The 24,086-nt window shown below is 34.3% G+C and overlaps 1 protein-coding gene across 1 annotated transcript; it reads left to right on the forward strand.

The window, feature by feature from the left end:
• The first annotated feature begins 15,789 nt into the window (after positions 1-15,789).
• LOC133784491 (cytochrome P450 71D9-like) lies at positions 15,790-19,450 on the forward strand. Its single transcript, XM_062223815.1, has 2 exons — positions 15,790-16,816; positions 18,650-19,450. The coding sequence occupies exons 1-2, from the start codon at positions 15,905-15,907 to the stop codon at positions 19,262-19,264; spliced, it is 1,527 nt and encodes a 508-aa protein (XP_062079799.1). The 5' UTR covers positions 15,790-15,904; the 3' UTR covers positions 19,265-19,450.
• The last annotated feature ends 4,636 nt before the right edge of the window (positions 19,451-24,086 follow it).

Consider the following 24,086-nt stretch of genomic DNA (forward strand, 5'->3'; position numbering starts at 1 on the left):
CCTTCAGTAAAATCAACATATCTGGAGTTTTAGAACTCCGATTTGGACTCTCTTTATACCGTTAGAAAACTCATTAAATTATCTACAACTTTTAAGAAATACTATTTTTCGAAATTCCTAATATAACTAGGTCAAAAATAGGTCGGAAGTTACAGCATCCTAAAGTTACGAAAAATCTATTTAATTATCTAAATATCAACCTAATCCACAAATAAATAAAATTGTGATAAATGTCATGCTCCTATCAGATTTTGGTGAAGACTAAGTCTTATAATTCTCTTATTTTATCATTAAAATAATAATTTCTTAATAATCATACATATGATAAGTGTTACTATCTTATTGGATCTATCTAAACCTTATAATATAATAAATATCACCATCAATATCAGTCATATTAATCAAACCTTAGGTTAAAATTAATATTCTTAAACTATAGGTTAAACTTAGAAAATCTACAAGTACTACTATGAGTGTCCAAATAATTCCCGGTCTGAACCAAAAATCCACAGTTACAAAGATAATACTAAACATACTATAATACTACTAAACAATTAGTTAAGTAAAGTTCTTGGACTCTACAGCTATCGATGTACCTTATATGCCCCCCAAGTGATCGAAGAGCTTTAGGTTCTTGGTCACTTTCCTTGACCACGACTTGTTCGAACATTGCTGCTCGTTATGAAATTCAACACTTGTAATATAGCAAAACAACACACGTAATGAACAAATACTTATAAAAATAAATTTACAAAGGTTGGCAAGAATGACTGGCTGCGCACAGTCCCTTATAATCTCGTATTAAAATGGACTAAACATGTCTGTACGAGGGATCTTAAAAAAGATCTTACACTTATAAGCGATTAGCCATACATTTCGAAACTTGTAAAAAGTAAGAATTAATACAAGCCAGTCCTTTAAGAAGGATTGTTCATTGGTAGTACTTGCGCAGGTGTTCTCCATTCCAATAGCGTGGAATGAGATCTCCATTTAAGCGTGAAAGTTTGTAGGTGCCTGGATGAAGGACTTCTTCTATCTGGTCGGTCCTTCCCAGTTTGGTCCGAGTACTCCAGCAGTGGGGTCGTGGGTATTTAAGAAAACTCGTCGTAGCACTAGATCTCCGACATTGAATTTTCTTTCTTTCACTTTTGAATTAAAATACCGGGCGATCTTTTTCTGGTACGCAGCTACTCGGAGTTGGGCTTTTTCCCGTTTTTCTTCTAGCGAGTCTAGGGACTCCATCATCAGTTAGCTGTTCTAGTCCTGGTCATATGTAATTCCTTGATGCGAGGGCGGATCCAACTCGACGGGAAACATGGCCTCATACCCGTATGTTAAGGAAAACAGAGTATGACCTGTCGCTGTTCGATGAGAAGTTCAATACGACTAGAGGACTTCAGGCAGCTGTTCTGGCCATGCTCCTTTGGCGTCTTCTAGTCTTTTCTTCAGAGTGGACTTAAGCGTTTTATTCACCGTTTCTACTTGCCCATTTGCTTGCGGATGCGCGACTGAAGAAAAGCTTTTAATAATTCCATGCCTTTCGCAGAAGTCTGTGAATAAGTCACTGTCAAACTGAGTTCCGTTGTCTGAGAAAATCTTACGAGGCAAACCATATCGGCAAATAATGTTCTTGATGACAAAGTCAAGAACTTTCTTGGTCGTTATGGTAGTGAGTGGTTCAGCTTCGACCCATTTGGTGAAGTAATCGACTGCTACAATTGCGTACTTCACCCCACCTTTTCCTGTTGGCAGTGATCCGATCAAATCTATGCCCCATACTACGAAAGACCACGGACTCTGCATCTTCTTTAACTAGTTTGGAGCTGCGAGTGGGATTTTGGAAAATCTTTGGCACTTATTGCACTTCCGCACGTACTCCGCCGAGTCTTCGTTCATAGTTGGCCAGAAATAGCCCTGCCTTAGAATCTTCTTTGCCAAACTTTGCCCCCCAGCATGATCTCCGCAAAAGCCTTCATGTACTGCCCTCATTAGTTCCTTAGCTTTCTCTAGTGTAATACATCTGAGCACCAGCATGGAATATCCCCTTCGGTACAGAACACCATCGACCAGTATATATCTCGCAGTCTGCCTTTAAAGAGTTCTGGCTTTGTTCCTATCTGCCGCAGTGTACCACTGGTCAGATACTCCAAGTATGGTGCCATCCATGTGTCTTCCATCCAGATTTCCATGCTAGTCACATCTGCTCGTATGCTCGGCTCGCTCAATCTTTCTACTGGCACAATGTTCAAAGTGTCAGCATCTTTCGCGCTTGCGAGTTTGGCTAAGGCTTCTGCGTTCAAATTCTGATCTCGAGGTATTTTCTGGAGGGTATACTTCTCGAACTGTGCCAACATATCTCTAATTTTGTTTAAGTAGGCCCCCATTTTGAGGCCCCGTGCTTAATATTCCCCTAGAACTTGATTCACCACAAGCTGTGAATCACTGTAAATATCCAACACTTTTATATTCATGTCTTTTTGCAATCTTAATCTAGCGAGGAGGGCCTCGTATTTTGCTTCATTGTTCGATGCTACGAAGTCAAACCTAATGGCATAGTGAAATCGATGCCCTTCTGGCGTTATCAAAATCGCTCCTGCTCCCGCGTGAGATTCGTTTGACGACCCATCCGTAAATAACTTCCACGAGGGAGCTTCATCCTGAGGCTCAAGCGCATTAGGCTTTTCTCACTACTCGTCGTCTAGGAGTTCAGTAAACTCTGCAATGAGATCGGCCAAGACTTGTCCCTTTACTGCTGCTCGCGGTGAATATTTGATATCGAACTGCCCTAGTTCGACTGCCCATTTTAATAGACGCCTAGCCGCTTTTGGTTTTTGGAGGACTTGCCAAAGGGGCTGGTCAGTTAAGACTGTGATGGGGTGGGCTTGGAAGTAAGGACGTAGCTTCCTTGAGGCCAGGATTAAGGAATATGCTAACCTCTCGATGGGGGGATACCTTAGTTCTGCTCCGATTAGCCGCTTGCTTACATAGTAAACCGCTTTTTGTACGCCTTCTTCTTCTCGTATCAGTACCGTACTAGCAGCAACTTCAGTGATCACCAGGTAAATGAACAAAGTTTCTCCTTCGATAGGCTTTGATAAAATAGGAGGCTGTGCCATATGGGCTTTCAAGGCCTGGAAATCTTGCTCGCAATCTCCCGTCCATTCAAACTTCTTGCTGCCTCTAAGTAGATTAAAGAAAGGGACGCATTTATCCGTTGATTTGGAAATAAATCTACTTAGGGCCGCAATTCTTCCAGTCAAACTTTGTACATCCTTGATCTTTTCTGGCGATTTCATATCAATCAGGGCTTTTATCTTGTCAGGGTTGGCCTCGATTCCTCTTGAATTAACAATGAACCCCAAAAATTTGCCTGATCCGACACCGAAGGAACATTTGAGAGGATTTAGTTTCATCTGGTACTTGTTTAATACATTGAAACACTCTTGTAAATCCTTCACATGTCCTTCTGCTTTTTTTAACTTTACCAGCATGTCGTCCACGTACACCTCCATGTTTGCTCCGATCAATTCTTTAAACATGTGGTTAACCAATCACTGGTAAGTCGCACCAGCGTTTTTCAGTCCGAAGGGCATCACTTTATAACAGTACAATCCCGTATCGGTCTGAAAGCTGGTGTGATCCTCGTCAGGGGGATGCATGCTGATCTGATTGTAGACTGAGTATGCATCCATAAAGGAGAGGATCTCATGTCCAGCAGTTGCACCGACCAGCTGGTCGATCCTTGGGAGTGGGAAGCAATCCTTTGGGCAGGCCTTATTGAGGTCTGTGAAATCCACACAGGTTCGCCATTTGTCGTTAGGCTTGGGAACCAGCACTGGATTAGAGACCCACGACGGATAAAATGCTACCCGGATGAATCTATTCTCCTTTAGTCTTTCAACTTCCTCCTTTAAGGCTTTCGATCTATCCTTATCGAGAAGCCTTATCTTTTGTTGCATAGGTGGAAAACTTTTGTCTATGTTCAGGACATGGCTGATAACTGCAGGATCTATCCCAACCATGTCTTTGTGCGACCAGGCGAAAACTTCCTGGTTTTGTCGCAAAAATTCCCCCAGTGCATGCTTCGTGATTGCTTCCAAATTTTTCCCGACCTTTACTACTCTGGACGGGTCTTTTTTGTCGAGTTGGACCTCTTCCAGGTCCTCAATGGGTCCAACAGTATCCTCAAAATCCCCAAAGCGAGGATCTAAATCTCTATCCTCACTTTGGGCAACACCCTATTTGGTGACTCCTTCACTGAATTGGGCTTGTGTATCAATTGCCATTTGCAACCTATCAGGGGGAGTGTTTTTTGACATTCCCTTCTTTGCCTTCATGACCGAGGCGTTGTAGCACTCCCTGGCTTCCCTCTAGTTTCCCAACACGCATCCTACCCCTGCGTTTGTCAAGAATTTCATGGCTAAGTTCCATATAGAGGTGACGGCCCATAGGTCAACCAGTATGGGCCTTCCAATGACCGCATTGTACGCCGAGGGACAATCGACCACTATGAAAGTAGCGAGTAATGTCCTGGTAGCAGGCGTTGTACCTGTTGTCACTGGAAGTCTGATTGACCCCGCGGGGGTGAGTCCCTCACCAGAGAAGCCGTATATTGTTTTTTTGCAAGGCTCTAAGTCCTTGACGGACAACTTCATGCGTTCCAGAGAAGACTTGTACAGGATGTTCACTGAACTTCTTGTGTCAACTAGCACTCTTTTCACCATCATATTAGCCATTTGGACGTCTACGACCAGCGGATCAGAGTGTGGGAACCGGACATGCTGAGCATCGCCATCAGAGAAGGTTATCTCACCCTCCTCTGATCGAGAATTTTTTGGCGTGCAGTCCTCCACATCAATCATCTCGATGTCCTGGTCGTGGCGCAGAGTCCGAGCGTATCGTTCCCTGGCCTTTTCGCTTTTTCCCGCGAGGTGCGGGCCTCCGCAGATGGTTAATAAGGTGCTGGATACGGAATCAAGCTGCAAAGGTGGCGAGCGTTGGGGTGTGGGTGCTTGCTCGTTGCCACCTGGAGCTTCTCGTTGGGAATTTCCCGAGGCCCGTACATATCTCCTCAAGTGTCCTTGTATGATAAGGAACTCGATCTCATCCTTCAACTAGTTGCATTCATTGGTATCATGTTCGTAGTCGTTGTGATAACGACAGAACTTGGTAGTGTCTCTTCTCGAAATATCCTTTCGAATGGGGGCAGGCTTCTTATAAGGCACATTGGAACTCGTGGCTTGCTATACCTCTCCCCGAGACTCAATAAGGGCAGTATAGTTAGTGAACCGAGGTTCATAACAATTACCCTTGGTTCTTTTATTATCAGAGGTGGAGGGCTCGTTGTGTGGCCGTTTCCCACCATTCTTGTCGTTGCCATTGGGTTTCGACCCATTGGCGGCTTTGGCGGGCTCGGCTGTTTCCTTATCTTTGCCTGGGGTTTTTCCCTCATTGGCAATGGCATCTTCGAGCTTGATATAGCGATCAGCTCGATCTAGAAATTCTTGGGTCGTCCTAACCCCATGCTTTCTGAGGCTCTCCCAAAGAAAGGTACGACGCTTAACTCCTGCTGTTATGGCCATCATCTTGCCTTCATCTCCCACCATTTTTGCTCCGGTGGTTGCTCGCATAAAACGTTGAATGTAGTCTTTCAGCGATTCTCCATTTTGCTGGCGTATCTCGACCAGCTGATTTGCCTCAGTAGGGTGCACACGAACCGCATACGACCAATGCTCAGTACTACTGCCAAACTTGACTAATGAGTCACAGCTTCACAGTCAATACTGACACCACTGTCGATTCTAACTAATGAGTCAGTGCCATTAACAAGTAAGCAATATTTTCTAAGCATTTGATATGTAATCAATGTCCACATATAGAGCACTCAACATGCTTCATTAATAACCATGCATGTCACATATGGGGTGCAGTTTTCTTACCTTTGGTTTAAGGGAGAAACAAGTTAAAAGAGCGACCCTTGAGAACGATCGATCCTTTGATTCCTTAGCGGTCACCTAGTCATAACCAAATATACCTTCCATCAATGAAAATAAGCAATGAAAGGTTCTTGACCTAAACCTTACTCTCGGGACCTCGAATCGTACCCAAACGGTTAGTAGATTCGATCCCGAGCCTTAGGAATTGAAACCCCAAGCCAAAACACCTCAAAAGTGCCCAAAATAGGAATTAGGAAAGACAGGGTACCACTGTACCGCTGCCCCCCTAGCGCCAAAACGCTACAGACAAGGAAGTTTGCCCTGGCTAGTACTATAGCGCCTACATTCGGGCATTGTAGCGCTTTGCCCTGGTTTTTCCCTCCTTCGATTTCTCCACTTTCAACCTTTAAGAATTGATCCCAAACTCCATTCAAACTCCCAAATGAAGCCAAATATTCACTCTACAAGTCCTAGGCATCATAACCCAATCAATCATATCCAAAAGCTCCCATCAATTCTCAACTATCAAATCTAGAATTCAAGCTGAAAACCAAACGAAATTTAAGCAGAAAACTAGAGTTTCAATGGATAGAGACTTACCTCAAGCTCAGTATGGAACCTCTTCAATGGTGGAACACAACCCTAGACCCTCAAGGTTCACTTCCTTAGCTTGTGTTGACCCTGATTTTGGCCAAATGACACGGAGTCAAATACGCTTGACGTGGACAAATATGTTGAAATGAATGTGATGATGAAAACAATAAGAACACAAAAGTTTATAGTGCTTCTGCCCTAGGATCTAGTAATAACCTACGTCTACTTGGAATTGTTATTGAAATGAGATCCAAAGGGGTGATCAAAGAACTAGGGTTCAATGAGTTTCACTGACCTTTGAAAAAGAAGATACAAATATTATAGTGTAATCTCTCTCTAATCTCAAAAGAAAAGGTCCTCCTCTCCTGAGCTCTCTTCTACTATTTATAAGCTCAGGGAAGATTTACATTAATTTATTACAGATATTCTTTCCTAAACAATCGGATACTCAGGAAATCATGGGAGTTAATTTCATATTCAATCATAACTGCCTAAGATTTCCTCCGTGTATAGCGTGCGTACGACTAGGCTGTTCGTATGAAGAAGTCGATCGCGTGAAAATAGATGTTTTCGTGGTCGATAGTCGAGCACGGATTCTGCCAGATGTCAGCCACGTATATTTAATGCCTGCCATGTCATTCACCTCTAATTTTTTGGGATAACAGCTTGATTCCTCAAATGAAGCTAAAAAATTCAAAGAGAAAAGGAGAAGAAAAAGTATCGGGAGAAGAAGGAAACTATGCTATGCTTTTGCAAGGTTTCTGCAACCTTCAATGGTTTATATCTATCCTTAGGTGAAAAGACCATATTGCCCCTAGACTTAAATAAAACCCTAACAGCCACCAAGGGAAAAATCGTCTTTTACTGCATATCTCGTTAATCATAATTAACGCCCTCCAATTCTTGTTATTCACAATATTCTCAAATGCTAATAAATCATATCCCATTACCCTTTAATGTCCGGTAATGTTCTAATCATCAAATTGCCCCGAGACTCACCCCGAGCTCCGAAATCAACCCCTTATGACCAAACCGCTCACTTGCATTCAAAGATCGTCGCATGCCAAATGGCTCGAAAAAATCCACATTGTAATGTGGCCTCATCAATAGTTCACCAATATGCATCAAAATATACGATTATTCCCTCAACGGGCCAAATTACCAAAATGCCCTTATAATGAAATGTGGACCCACATGCATGCATTTATCATCATATAATAATAAAATTCACATAAACATGCGCATAATCATTTAATGTCATAATAAATCAATTATAGCCCTCCAGGCCTACTAATCCGATCATTAAAACTCATTAGGAATTTTGGGGCATTACACTAAACTTTTGGGTTTCTGAGCCAAAAATCTTCAAACATCATATATCTTGAATTTGAGTCGCGACCCAGGCCCTTAAGGGCCGCGGCACGCTAAAGTCAGAGGCAAAATGTCTCTCTAATGAGGGACACGGGCCGTGATGCTCCAAACCTTGGGCTGCGACGCGTTTGGGCAGGCAGAGGCTTCCAACCTCTTCGACACACACGGGTCGCTGCAACGCCCTAACTTTTCTAAAAAAAACTATTCATAATAAAATATATAAATAAACAGTAGATGTCGCCATATTTATTAAATGAAAAAGAAATTTCGACAAAATGGGATCCCAGTAAAAAAAAATAGTCTTAACATAATCATAGCAATAATCTTTATTGGAAATAAATAAATAAAGTTGGCTTGTCCGAGATCTCCCATCGATTATATGGTCCTCACAAGATACACACACTTCTGGATCGAGTCTCAGCTTATTGCGTCTGTCCTAAAGTTTCACTTTTTATCTGCATAGAAGACAAAGAAAGGAATGAGCAACTAAAGCCTAGTAAGGAAGTGCTTCACGCCTACAAACAAAAATTCTATCTTCATAAAAATTAAAAAAAAATAAAGTCATAACATGAACTTTATAGCATACTAAATTTCAAGCAATTAATATGTCAATAATATCACATATCTCTACCACAGCAAAAAACATATAAACAAGTTGAGGAAGCAAGAGATCCTGATTCTGTTGGGAATAAAATACCCCTGAGACCACACTTGGTCAGAACTGTGGACCTACACGGTCAAAAACTGTGATCTCTGTAGAAACTCAACAAGTAAGACTAGATTTACATAGAACAAAGACTAGTTCTATCTAACTTCCTTACCTCAAAGAAATCAAAAACTGGCGCAAGTGATTGCAAAGATCAACCCTCATCTTAATGTGACCAAAATACCCACAATTATTCCTTGCTACTAATCTCTTGAACTCTAATGCAAAAATAGCACCATTAGTAACTTTCTTGAAATATTTTTTATATATCACCAAAAATAACAAAATTGTACCTTGAATATTCTCCTAGGCCAAATCTGAAGCACCAAAATGTCACTTACGTTCTCTTCATTTCTTATCACCTTGAAAGTTCATTTTATTTTGAAAGCTCTATATATAGACCAAGGATGTATCAACCTTAGAAAAATATCTATTTAAAATTCCCTAAAATATCTACCAACCTTATTATCATTGTTTCTCTCGGTCAACAAAGAGAATCACCAATCAACTCTAAACAATTTGACTATATAAATTTTAAATAAACTTAAGTCTAAATACTTACCACCATTTAAGAAATACACGTATAACAATCCATTAGCCAAAATATCTCCTCAAACAGATTACTCTAAAAATCCTATAACATATATATAAATTTTATTTGTCTAGAACCATTTTTTTCTACCTATCTCACCTATCTCGGGAGGCTTAGGAATTAAATACTATCCCCATTATTTTTTTATTAAAATATTCACCTAATAAGTCTCTTGCTTTATCTCTTAAATTTCAAAAGTTAGCTAAACTCCAACAACCCATACTATCACAAATTATATACATATATAAATATATATTCTCATCACTATTTTCGGAACCATAAAGATTCAAATCTAATCTTTATTAAATATATATATATCTAACTAATCTAACAAATAACTCCTACCTACGGAAAAAGAAGAAAAAAAAAAGTATACATATATAACTAATCACTCTCATCTTTAAAATATACAACATTCTTCAATAATTCACTTAATAAATATTTACTAACTACTAACTAATTGTGGCTATTCTGAAATAAAGAATTATTATTTAACTAAATTTAATAATTATCTATTAACTCAAACTTAAATAAGTCTTATTCTATAAACTACTTCCCATTAAAAACTTATTCTCCATAATTTATCAACCATTTGGAAACTAGACATAAATTGATAAACATTTAATTATTTGTAACTAGTTTACAATACGCAATGCAACCTTCTTATTTTCTAACATTAATTAAATTAATACCACCACTAAAAGTATTATTTTTAATTATATCAAAACCCACAACACATAACACAGCTAATGAAAACAAACCAACAATTTAAATAAATAAGCTACTTAGGTATTTATAGTCGCAGGGCCTGAAAAACAGGGTCACGGCTCGAGCCTCTAAACCCATAAAACCACCATTTTCCTGCGTTTTCTTCGAGCCTAAACCCCAATTATCATAATTCAAACATCAATTAAGCTCATAATTGAACATGGATTCCTTATTCACATACCCTAGACAACACAACAAGCCCATAAACAACCCCATATACCCAGAAAACATCCATGATCATACTTTAAAACCCATCCTCATGCAAGCTTATATTTCTAGGAGAATTCAACAGCCAAATCAATAAAATAAGTTAGATTAACCCTTACCTCTATGGTATCTCCTCCCCTGAATTGTTTCCCTTAAGCACAGCAAGCAAGATCCCTAAACTCTTCAACCTAAGACTCCCAAATTCCTTCAAAATTCTTAAACACCAAAGAGTGAGAGTTTATTTTTATCTCCCCTTCTGTTTTCCTTCTAACAACTCGGTAGCACAAAGAAGTCAAAGCCCATCCCTTTCCAAAAGTCCAAAATGCCCCTTAAATCTATATAAATCCTCAAGTGCTACTAAGGGCAATTTCGTCATTTTCCAAATCCCGCTAATTCCTCGAATATTCCTATAAATCTCCGTTTAATCCCGACATGTCCAAATCATTGCTAAACTTTTACCCATTACTCAATAAATTATGAACACATATTATATTTCCAAAATACCCCTAGGTTCCTCCCGAGCCGAGTATTTGACCCCGTTGTGACTTTTAGTTAATCTGCTTCCTAAGACTGTCTCGGATTGTGCATCACAAATATATCACCACTCACTCGTGGTATTAATCACAACATACACAAATATTGCATTTATGCCCTCAATGTGCTAAAATTACAAACATGCCCCCTAATAGCCAAATGGGGCCCACATGCATATGTAATTCACCTAACACGTGCATTTCTAATTACATAATCACCAAATTCATTTATTAACATAATTAAATTAATTATTGCCCTCTAGGCATGCTTATCAAGGACATAAGCCTTATTAGAAAATTTGGGACGCTACAGTGTCAGTCCGCCGGTAATAACCATAATTACCGATCGATTATTACCGGCGGACCCCTGTCGGTAATATAAATTACTGACCGAATCCGCTATTATTACCGGCGGAAGCCTCCGTTGGTAATACTGTGTTATGTTGTAGTCATATGAGAAGCTTTTTCAATCAATTTTATAACAATTATATTATTTTTATTAAATGTAATAGCATATAGGCACTATTAATAATTATTTTCTTAAAAAAATGTTGTGTTTTGTAATCATTTTCCTAATATTATAGCTAGGACTTAATGCTCATAAGATAATTTTTTTTTTGAAAAAATAATATAATAAAGAAAGATATGATGTTTGTGTATATAAAATTTAAACACAACTTTGAAGTGTAAATGTTTCATGTATTTGTCATATAAAAAACTATAAATTTTTATTATTTTGTGTTTGTTATATTCTTGAAAAAAAAAAACTGATCTAATGATAAAATAGCAATATTTAAAAAAACAAAACCAAGTATATTATTTTATAAAATTTATTATTATGGCTGAAAGTGAGTTTTTTGTTGGCAAAATTTGAGGTGAGGGTACCATTTCTTAGCAGTTTATAAGACGGGGGATTTTGTTTGTGATTGTTGAAAAACGAGGATAAAAAGACCAGTATTAAAGCAAGAGGAAATTATATGAAATTTGTTCTTTTTTTTTTCTTTCTTTATTGTTTATAAGTGCTTAATCGCTTTTATTTAATTTTAGTTGACGAAAAACGTCATCAACAATTTGGTGCTTTCATTGAAAACATTAAGCATTCTTTCAAACGTCTCATTTTATAAAAATGGTTGCTGTCAACATCCATGGATCTGAAAGTGGATGACCACTCCGAGGAATTCCTGAGGAAAACACTACTTCTTGTACTGAAAAACATCCTCGAAGGCTTGACAAGCAACCAGTAATGATCAAACTCCCGATGAACCGTGTGCTTCATCAACACCAAGAGAATGTAATCAGCCATGGAACCCCGGTTAAAGTTCCAAACCAAAGGACCATGATTACTATAATCCTGAAAGATACGCACCAAAGGTGAAAATGGAGAATTAGAGGCTGCGTGAAACGTTAGCCAATGCTACTCGTTAAATGAGGAGATGAACGTGTATATTGAAGTTATTTAGAGCATTCTGAAATTTTTTAAGGAATTCCAAACAATTTACTATGCTAAAAATAAGGTTCAAATAGTTTGTTGCATGTGTGACTATTTTTATTATGTGTTTGGAAAGTGACTTATTTGAACATTGTTTTCCGCACTATAAATTATTTAGAATTTTCTAAAAAATTGCACAATGTTCTAAAAAATTACAATATACATGGTCATAAAAGAAATTTGCGGTTCCCAAACTATTTTCTTCATGCATGACCTCTTAATACCTAACTATGACAACATTAACAAGGTTGTTCTCTCATTGTATGGGCTTTAAAATGCTATTGGGTTGTCTCTGTTTTTCTTTTCTTCTTGGCTTTTGGTTTTGGGTTTGTCTGTGTATGCCATAAAGGGTTAAAGATAATAGTTATATTTGATTAATTACCTTATTATTATTTGTATTTCTTCTCTTTACCGGTGGACTAAAGTATGCATGGATAAGCAAGGACCTGGTCCTTGCCATCACGGCCACACGATAAATTACCACATGAAAAAGAGATGAAATTAAGCAGCGACCAAAAAGTAACTAACAAACTCTAATTTTTATTGATTGTGTTTTTGTTCGTTTTGACTCTCAAGCAAGACTCAACAAGTGTCTCTAATGATTAATTAAGAGCTGTATAATCATGATTCATATGTTTTATTCAGTATAATCAGACACTACTAGCAAGACAAGCTTGGTGATTATTAATAAACCGTACCTCCCTTCTTGCAAAAGTATTTAAGGCAAGATACTATCAACATACAAGTATATCGGAGGCTAGAGAAGGGTCACTATCCTTCAATAACATGGAGAAGTATCATCTGGGGTAGGGACCTTTTACGTACATGGATTGCGAAGACGTATAGGAAATGGGAAAGATACTTTGGCTTTTGGTGATCCATGGATACCAAGACCTCCATCTTTTCTCCCGAGTACAGTTGATATATCCGATCCCCTTAGAGTACATGATCTCATAGAAACTCCTGGTTCATGGAACATTATATGAGTCCAACAATTTAATAATGTTGCTAATGCCCAAAACATCTTAACCATACCTCTAACTCATTTTGATCATCCAGATTCATGGCTTTGGCACTATACAAATCATGGGAACTATTCTGTCAAAAGTGGGTATAATCTAGCTTCGACTATGGATATTGCACTGCCCTCTTCATCTGTTAAATCATTAGCAATGTGGTGGAAGTCCCTTTAGGGAATCAAAATACCACGTAAAATTTTACATTTTACTTGGAGAGGATACCATGAAATTTTGCTCACTCTTAAGGTTTAAATCAACGCAATATCTCAATGTTGGTCCACTATGTAGTTTTGGAGAGGATTCTAATGCACATGTTGTCTTTTGGTGTCCTTTCTCTAAAGAAATATGGGATTAGTGAGACTATCCATTCATGTCAGATTGGAAGATATTTCCTTTAAGGAAATTCTACTTTATGCCCCTAAAATTATGGAAAAAGAAAACTTTCAAAAAATGCTCATCATAGCTTGGGCAATTTGGTTTGAGAGGAATAAAAGAACCCATGGACACCCAGCAAGGCAAGGATACCAAGTATTTGAATGGGTAACCAAATACTGGGAATCAATAAGAAGCACACAGAGAATGACAGAGCAACCCTTACAAAATACAAAATCTCCAAATCAAAGAAGAGAAGATTCGGGGAACCAACCCATTCTCTTATTAGTGGATGCTGCAATATCTAACCAGACAGAAATGATAGGATTCAGAGCAATCATCCTCTCCCTAGAGAATGAAGTTATTGCAGCTCTATCAAAGCCTTTAAAAGGTAAGAGATGTTTTTCTTTAAGTTAAAACTTACTATAAAATCTCAAAATTAAAAGATAGAGGAGTTCCTATAAGTGAGTAAAAAAGGTAAATGGTTATATCGATTTTAGGAACCTTAACCAAATGGATGATCCATTTGGTTAAGGTTATTTGATTGCTTTAGATGGAGGTTTTGTTTTTATTTTTTCAACCCGTATGACATACCTTTGTTTTGTCCTTACCTAAACTCTCCACTAAATTGTATTGCAGGAATGTTATCAGTCTTTAAAGCAGAAGCTATAACACTGTTGGTCGCACTCAATTGGGTTCAAAGGCTTGGACTTCGACTGGATGTTGTTTTTTCTGACTCCTTTTCTCTTGTTTTGGCTTTAAATAATAACATAGCATACCAAAATGAACTGGGGAATATTTTTTCAGATATTAAATTTTATTGTCTACTTTTCCGAGGGCATTTCTGTCACATATTAGTTGTAAGTTTAATAATGTGACTCATGAATTGGCAAAACATGCCTTAGGCTAGACAATGAGTTTTGCTGGTTGGAAGAATCCCCCCTCCAATGTATTTTTTTTTCTCTCATCATATATAGTGTAAATCTGCATCCGGTTTAGTTTAACAAATATGTCACTAGCTACAAAAATGATTTAAAATATAGGGTGCCTCTACGGTGCGTCCAATTTACTGGTGCACCCATTTTGGGATTTCGACCCCTAAATAATTTATTTTTCTAATTTTTTTTATAACGATGTACATTATAGTCATTTAAGACATCTTGTAAATTTTCATGAAATTTGGAATAACAATTTATAATGCTGAAAATAAAGTTCAAACAGTTTGTTGCACGCGTGTCTATTTTTTGTATGTGCTTGTAAAATTCAATTGTTTGAACTTTATTTTCGGCACTGCAAAACACAAGGATGTGACATGCCGCCATAGCTAAAATATCTAATATGAGGTCTCGCATAATTCAATTTAATTATTATTATTATGGGCTATCATTGCTAACTAATTAAAGAGTGACACCTATTATTATGTCGTAAAACTTAAAAGTAGCAAATGACAATACTATACTAAAAAGACTGAGTTGGAACTGAATGCAATCTGTCCTGCAATTCAGGAAAAAAGTCGAAAGTACAGTAAAAGTGATGAAATACAACAAAACAGTATAAAAGTAATTTTCTCATAATTGTAATTTTTTTAATCAAATTTTTTTATCATGTAAATATCTCTATACATAACTTGTGAATGATGCAAGAAATATTATGACTTCACTGCATATAAAATCTTCCATTCAAATATGTTTATACTTTTCACATATGTTGAATATGTATATATATATTTATATATAAAACCAAGCTTCAATTTGTTTTACAAGATTAAAACTAGTAGAAGGTCCCAACACAAATTATATAGATAAATGTTGTAGATAAGTTGCCTTCCTCGACTCCGGGAAACGTTGTCCTTATCAGGCGACTGTTTAGCTAGCCTGGGTCGACTTTTTGAAGCCAATCTCCACCATTTTCATCGTTCCTGAAGGTCCCTGCACTGGTTTATTTCTCAACTTTTGGTGGTCGTGAGTCCCTCAGTCTGCTTTTTAGGTTGAAATCAGTAGCTTCATTTTTTTTAATGGCAGTATCTTCTTCTTCATCTTTCAGTTTTTTTTAAAAAAAAAAAGTTATATATGCTACACCCCACCGCATAACAATGTGGCCTACTATTAGAACCAATGAGCTTTCAAAATTTATGGGTGCATGTCCAAGAAGTCTCTGGACAATATACTGCTCATTGGAGTGCTATGTCTAGCTAACTACAAATCTCCCACATCTCAACAATAGATGAGACGTATTCTTCTATATATACATGTGTAAAGGGAAGAAACTAAGTACAACATACTCTTTCCCAATCCAAGGAAAGCACTAATTAATCTCCATGGAGATCCAACTACCCTCTTTCCCAATCCTCTTGATCTCCTTCCTCTTTTTGTTTATGGTACTTACCAAACTACTGAAAACAACAAAAACCAGCTCATTAAAACTTCCCCCAGGACCATGGAAATTACCCCTTGTAGGAAACATACCCCACCTTCTTGGCTCTTCACTACTCCATCATAAACTCAGAGACTTAGCCAAGAAACATGGGCCCCTGATGTACTTAAGAGTTGGAGCAGTTCCCACCATAATAGCTTCATCTGCAGACTATGCCAAAGAGATCATGAGAACCCATGATAACGTTTTCGCATCTAGGCCACAGATTCTTTATTCCCAGATCATACTATATGATTACGCAGGCATTGGTTTTTGTCCTTATGGTGAATATTGGAGGCAAGTGAGGAAGATGTTTGTGCATGAGCTATTCTGCCCAGCAAGACTTGAGTCCTTTTTCAAGCCTATTAGAAAAGAAGGGTTACTTAGTTTTGTTGAATGGATTGGTTTGAATGATGGGTTGGCTATCAATCTCACTGACAAGGTCAATTTGGCGTTGTGTGGCATCTTTTCTAGGGTTACTTGTGGTCAGTCAAAGGTGGATGATGAAGAGATCTTGTCTGTGTTGATGGGGACTGTGGAGGTGTCATTAGGGTTTGAACTTACCGATTATTTTCCCTCTGTGAGTTTGTTTGGCCATATTAGTCGATCTAAGCCAAAACTCATGAAGCTGCGAGAAAGGTCATCGAGGATATTTGATAAAGTCATTCAAGAACACCAAGAGAAAAAGTTAACGGAGTCAAGTGCTGGTCAGCGTGGCGATGAGGAAGAAGATATGATTGATGTTCTTCTCAAGCATTACAACAATGGTGACCGTGGATATTCCTTGACGTTGGACAATCTTAAAGCAATAATTTGGGTAAGTTACTTGTTTATTTCAAAACTCAGTTCGAAAAGTTATTTTAGAATTAACTATTATTAAATGCATTAACTGTTTATTCGTTGATAAATATATCAATAATTTTTTGTTTTAATTTTTTTTATAACTTTAACCTAATATTTTCATATTTAACAAAATATTCTTATATTTAACTATAAATTATAAAACATAACTTAAACTTAAATAAATAAATAAATAATTAAACAAATTAAAATAAAATATTTTTAAGATATCTTATATATATATGTCATGTAGTCATGCAAATATATATCTATGTCGACAAAGTGTTTAAATATTATATATGTAGAGATTATTGATATAAATATTTATATATATTATAGAACTATAATTCATTCTATTATATATATTTTTTATTAAAATTATAAACAATGTTTATAACGTTGAAACTAAGCAAACGTGCATTGCACGTTGCTTCTACCTAGTATATATATTATATACAAGCAACGCACAATGCACGTTTTCTTAGTTTTATTTATATAATTTATTAATTATATTTATTAAATTTGTATCATTATTATATAAATATTGCAAATAAATAAAGAATATCATAAACATATTAAATGAAAAACTAAACCAAAATACTAGTTTTTTTTTTTTTTTAATATATAATATGATAACTTTTTTAAACATAAACGATAAGTTTTTGATAAAAAATAAGATTATGTATTATTATATTATTATTATATTTTATGATATTTAAATTTATATCGATATAAGTATTAAATATTTAGTCTTGTATTAAATATTATTATAATAATAATTTATAATATATATAATATTTTATAATAATATTTGAATACATATTAATATAATTAGTAAAAAATTAGGATTATATATTATTATCATAGTAATATTTTATAACATTTAAATTTATATTAATATAGTTATTAAATATTTATTTTTGTATTATATATTATTATAATAATAATATTTTATAATGAATTTGAATTTATATTAATATAATTATTATATATGTAGTCTTATATTAAATATTATTATAATAATAATATTTGATAATATTTAAATTTATATTAATATAATTTATAAATATTTATTTTTAAATCAATTTTAAAAGTATATTCCGTAAAATTTAACAAAATAGTTAAAACCAATAACTTTTTTTATCCGGACAATTATTATATAAAAGATAATGACATTATTGTCTACTAGTGTACCGTCTTGTCTTTTCAAAGCTTCAATATAATTGCCAGGAGTAAGCACTAGAGCTTGTTTCCAATATTCGGCAGCTTGGTCGAACCAAGCCTCTGCAATTTTTGAATCTCCTTGCCGAATGGCTTGTTCTCCCCAGTCGAAATAGGCGGATAAATTCCTTCCCTTAGAACCATACTTGAGAGTTTCTGATGACCTCATACGATTCAGCAGTCAAGTTCTTTCGGTGTCCCTTTATCAAATTGAATAGGATTTTTCATGGATTTATCCCATTTTTTCTTTAATATATATTTATTTATTTGGTGTTGCCTCAAGTGTTGAAAAATTAATCATCAATTTCATAGTTACAATGCTATATATTAGAATATAATATTTTTTAAGTCCGTTAATTATAAATAAGATATAAATTCTACATATATTATTGTAATGATTTATTAATTTCTTAATTTTCCAATCTAAAAAGAAAATTGTCTTTATTACCTAATAATAATTATTTGAAAATTATAATAATATATTATGTTATATCTTAAAAGTTGTAAGATAATTTGAAATATTTATATATGTAAGATTTAATTCTATAAATAATAATACAGAAGGTTTTAATGTATAATAATCTTTCAGGGCATCTATAGTGCTGGAATTGAGACTTCATCCACAACAATCGAATGGGCAATGTCTGAAATGATGAAGAATCCAACGATAATGAAAAAAGCACAAGATGAGATTAGAGAAGTCTTTAGCAAGAAAGGGTCATCCATTGATGAAACAAGGCTAAGTGAAATGACATACTTGAAATCAATTGTTAAAGAAACCATGAGATTACACCCTTCTCTTCCTTTGTTAATTCCAAGAGAAAGCCAACATGGGTGTGAAATTAATGGGTTTCAGATACCTACCAAAACCAGAGCCATAGTTAATGTATGGGCAATTGCAAGAGATCCCAAGTATTGGACTGAGCCTGAGAGTTTTATACCAGAAAGGTGGCTAAATAGCTCTATTGACTCAAAGGGTAAACATTTTGAGTATCTTCCATTCGGTGCTGGGAGGAGAATATGTGCAGGTTCATCAATTGGTCTCGAGAATGTGGAGTTTACTCTTTCATTGTTGCTATTCCATTTCAATTGGAAACTCCCAAGTGGAATGAAACATGAAGATATTGACATGACTGAGTCGTTTGGTGCAACACTGAAAAGAAAAAATCATCTAGACTTGATTCCTTCTGCTTATATATCATGAATGTTTTACTAGTTTGCTTGTGTTGGTTTTTTATTATTGTTAAATATTTGCTTGTTATTTCTTAGTATATCACCTGTTTAATTAGTAGCAATTGAAAAAGTAAGTAGCAACTATGTTATATCAAGTTGGGTTATTGGAAGATTAAAGCATTTTTTGTTTTAATGAGAACTAAGTAAAACTATGTGTTTATTAACTAATATATCTAAATCTTTACCATATATATCTACTAGTAATATATAGAAAAAAAAAAGATAATTTGTCATTCCATCAACAATTTTGTCATTTTATGTAGTATTTTTCATCCATTGCTTTAGAATAAAGATTTAGATTTTAATTCTTTCCACTATTATAATACATTTTATTATTATTTATTATATATTATTATTGTAGAAAATATGTTCTAGATTCTGCTTCAAGATCTCAAAGACTTAATCACAAAGTTAGTCAAATTATTCAAACTAAAACTCAACAAGATAAACTTTGTTAGAACATGAACTAATCAGTAAAGTAAGAAAAACTCAAAAACTCAAAACTGGAACAATATATATATTATGTGGCACAATTATACGAACTTGTAGAGTGCAAAAAATAGAGAGGTAAGGACAGAAGCAAGTCAAATGAATGTAACACAGAAAACTAAACCAGAAGAAACAACACAATAAATTATACTGGTTCAGAACAAGATCAGTATTGATTTAGTTTTAGGAACACTTCTCTCTCTCCTTTATTAGCTCAAATCTGAAACAAATGAGTACAACCACAAAGCAGAATCTTGATGACATATCTCTTACAATATCAAGTGTATTTCTCCCTCACACTCCCCCTGAGTTATCATGTTCAAACAGTTGTGATACTCAGATATAATATCCCAAAACCCCAGCTTTCTTCTCTCGTACTCTCTTTCTCTCTGACTTTTCAAATTTCTTGAGCTTCTCTCAATCTATGTTGTTTAAGTGAGAACCAAGTCTGAGTATTTATAGGACTTCAGATGCCTAGACATTAGTTGCTGAGTTGGTTATTCTGTTATAACATATATTAGTTAGGAATTTGATAAACTATTTCCACAATTATGTTACGCTTAACAACTCAAAGAGGACACATAATGAATCCCCATCATGTACATATACACTTGGTATATTAGCTAAAATTTGAATAATTACATTTTAGAATTTTCTAAAAATAAGGAAAAGACAAAAGAAGATCACAAAAAAAGCACAAAAGTACAAATATCAAATGTAATTATACATTAGTCTTATATAATAGAAGATAAGATATATATATATATAAATAAATGTCATTATCTATACATTTTATATAATAGAAGATATAATAGAATTGCTAAGGGTCTCGGTGGAGCATAACATTACAAGAAGTCACATATTACTATTGGTGTAATTTAATATCGGGTCCCACATATTTTAATTTAATAAGTATTATGAGATATCACTAACTAAATATGAGTTGTGATATCGTATAAAATTTAGCATCTTATAATGCCAAATAGCAACACTCATTAATAAATGTCTCATTTTGTAGTGGTGATGGTTCCTATCTTCCTTAGTGGTGTTTTTCTCTTACGGATGTGTGTTTGGATATGTGTTTCTAATGTATGACAATTATAATTAAATATATAATATTGGTATTTGGTAAAGTTATTCTTCCACTATTGCACCTCTTTTTTTATCCAGTAAGTTTAGTTTCAAATTTAATATTGTTTTTGGTTTACTTTCTTTTACAAATATTTGAAATGGTTTCAAATAGGAGGTGTCGGATCCTGACCATCACCTAGCTGAGAAGATCCAGAACTCGAGGCTCCACCAAGCCTAGCAAATCCAAGGCGCACATTCCTAGGTTCAATTACAAATGCTGGATTGCTACGGTCAAAGTCCTTCCATGCTTTCCCATCGACAGAATGACGCATGGCACCATCTTCTTTAACATGCCCTTCATGATGCCATCTCATATGTTGAGAAATATGCCTTGACGTGTATTTTCGCATCAATTGAGGGGTCAATGGAAAATAACGCATAACTTTTTGGGGCACTTTCTTCCCCTTGGTATTTTTATCCACCCAACGATCCTCTCCACAAATTGAACACTTATATTTTCCTGCCAAAACAACGCACAATCATGCTTACAAACATGGATTGACTCGTAACCTAAACCTAATTTCCCCATCAACCTCTTTGCCGCATAATGTGACTTTGGTATCTTATTTGGAGATGGGAATGCATCTTCTAACAACTCCAAGATTCCATCAAAAAATTTGTTAGGAATTTTCTCCAACACTTTGAAATGCATCAACTTAGCTACGAAATTCAAATATGTGTATTTTTCACACCCTGGGAATAACAGAGACGCCATCTAGGAAAATAAGTCATTATAGTATTGGCTACTACCTTTGCATTCTGATGCTGGTGGTATCTCATCATCAACCTCATTCTCATCATCTTCACAATTGTTAGGTTGTGCTATATCATTAAGAACATCAATCATCTCGTCCTCATGACATTGGTGGACCACTCTATTGGTCGATATTATTTCCTCATTTCCATGCCAGTACCAATTTGTATAACTTCGTAGAAAACCATTCTAAAAAAGATGACTTTCTAGCACACCAATTGTTTGCAACTCGATATTAAGACACTTGTTACAAGAACACTTCACTAGTCCCCTTGTATCCACAAATTGCTGAGCTCTCACAACAAATGCAAATGCTCCAGCAATATACTCATCAGAAAATTTATTTGAATTATTAATCTAAGTCTTGTCGATCGACATTTTATGGCACACTACATAGTGTAAGAAAAAACTATTTATTCATCTAGCTTTACAGAACAACAGTGTTTGTGTATCCTAATCCATCTTCTCACTCCATTTATATAAGGGTAAAGAACTTATCCCATTCAAATTTACTATATACATATAATGTGATTTACACTCGTTAATTATTTCATTTTAGTTAAAATTTCGACAGCACCTCTCCACAGTTCTCATAAGTGTGCAAACTAAAATTAAGTCTGCACACTTACAAGAACAAAGGAGATGTGTACCGAAATCTCTAAAAATGAAATAATAAATGAGTAATAGATCACATTATAGGTATACAATAAACCCAAATTATCTATCCAGACAAAAAAGTCCTGGATAATTCGGGGAGGCATATTTAAGAGTCCTTACTGACTCACCCTCTCCGTACGGGGCTATGACTTTTTTTGTGAGTACAAATAATAAAATAATTTATCAATATGTGATCAAAACAATCTATCCTATCTTTGATAATAATTATCTATTATGAAAGAAAAACAAACAAATTAAATATTGTATTATGATGTCTTATTATTTTTTTCAATGAATTATCATGTTTTACAAATAAATTATCAATAACTTATTAGATTAAAGTTTATTAATTAATAAATTAAGTGAGTAATTAATAATTAATTTAATTTTAATTTTAAATATAATTTAGTAATTACTTTTATTTGATTTAATTATTAGTTTTATTATACTTATTTTATTAATTATTACTTTTATTTGTTTTATTGGTTATTAAATTTAGTAAAAAATTTATAAGTTAATGCATATTGACCATTTATAAAAAAATTATGAAAGAGAAAACCACAAAATGAATAACGTAAATCTTATTGTTATTATTTATTGTATAATTTGATTGATTCACTCATTACTATTTTTTTCTTTCTATTTTTAATTTTTTTTAATGAACGCAAATTGCTTCCTCAGAATTGATGTATGGTACATATATACATAAATTTCTCTAAAAAAAGCACACACATATATGTAAATTAGAAAAATATCATATTTTTTCTTAGGCATTTATTATCGCACTGATTTTATAAGATTATGTCATTGCTGCATATATTTTTTCCAGAATAAATACTATCAATATATGCAATCAAAATTAGGTTTTTTTTATTGTTATTTTAATCAATACTTAGAAATCAAATTTTACGCTAAGTACAAATGAATATATAATGATTATTTCTAAATTCAATTGTAAATCTGACTCCATATTTCTTGGGGAAAAATAGTTGCATTAAGAAAAGAGATTTTTGCAAAAATATGGCTTTTATATCATCAATGTGCAAAAATATGGGAGTTATACTTTTCTTAATTTGTATGGAAAATTTATTAAAGAAAAAGTTAAAATATGGAAAATACAATTAGTAGTTAACTAAAATATGAGAATGTCACATTTTTTTTTATCATAGTTATGTTTTTTTTTTTTTTAGTTTTGAAGGTAATTTTATTTTATTTTTTTCCATCATTTTTTTATTTTTTTTTCTTTTTTTTTTCCTTACTTGTTTTTTCTTCCACTTTTTCCTTTTTCTTTTTTTTTTGTACCAATTTTTTCCTTCATCTTTTTTTCTTTCCATTTTTTCACTCTTTTTCTTCTTCTTTTTTTCATTTTTATTCATTTATCTATTTTTTTTCCTTTCATTTTTATTGTTTTTCATATTTTTTTCAGTTTTTTTTTCATTCTATTTTTTCTTCATTTTTGTACTTATTATTTTCTCCTTCCATTTTTTTTTCTTTTTTCACACATATGAGCTTTTTTTTTCTTCTTCCATTTTTTTTCATTTTTTTCTACCAATTTTTTCATTCTTTTTTTTTTCTTTTCATTTTTCCATCATTTTTCTCCTTCTTTTCATTATTATTTATTCATCTTTTTTTTTTCATTCATCATTTCTTTTGTTTTTTTTTTTCATTTTTGTACTTATTCTTCTCTCATTCTATTTCTTTTTTTTTTTCACACATATATTTTAACATTACATAATTATTCTACTATTTTTGTTATTTATTA

This window comes from Humulus lupulus, chromosome 6 (assembly GCF_963169125.1).
Source record: "Humulus lupulus chromosome 6, drHumLupu1.1, whole genome shotgun sequence".
Lineage (NCBI taxonomy): Eukaryota > Viridiplantae > Streptophyta > Magnoliopsida > Rosales > Cannabaceae > Humulus > Humulus lupulus.

Bases quoted from the DNA above. Each gene is read 5' to 3' on its own strand.
- LOC133784491 (XM_062223815.1), top strand. From the start codon at position 15,905: ATGGAGATCCAACTACCCTCTTTCCCAATCCTCTTGATCTCCTTCCTC. The intron at 16,817-18,649 runs GTAAGTTACTTG...ATAATCTTTCAG, and splicing joins ATCTTAAAGCAATAATTTGG to GGCATCTATAGTGCTGGAAT.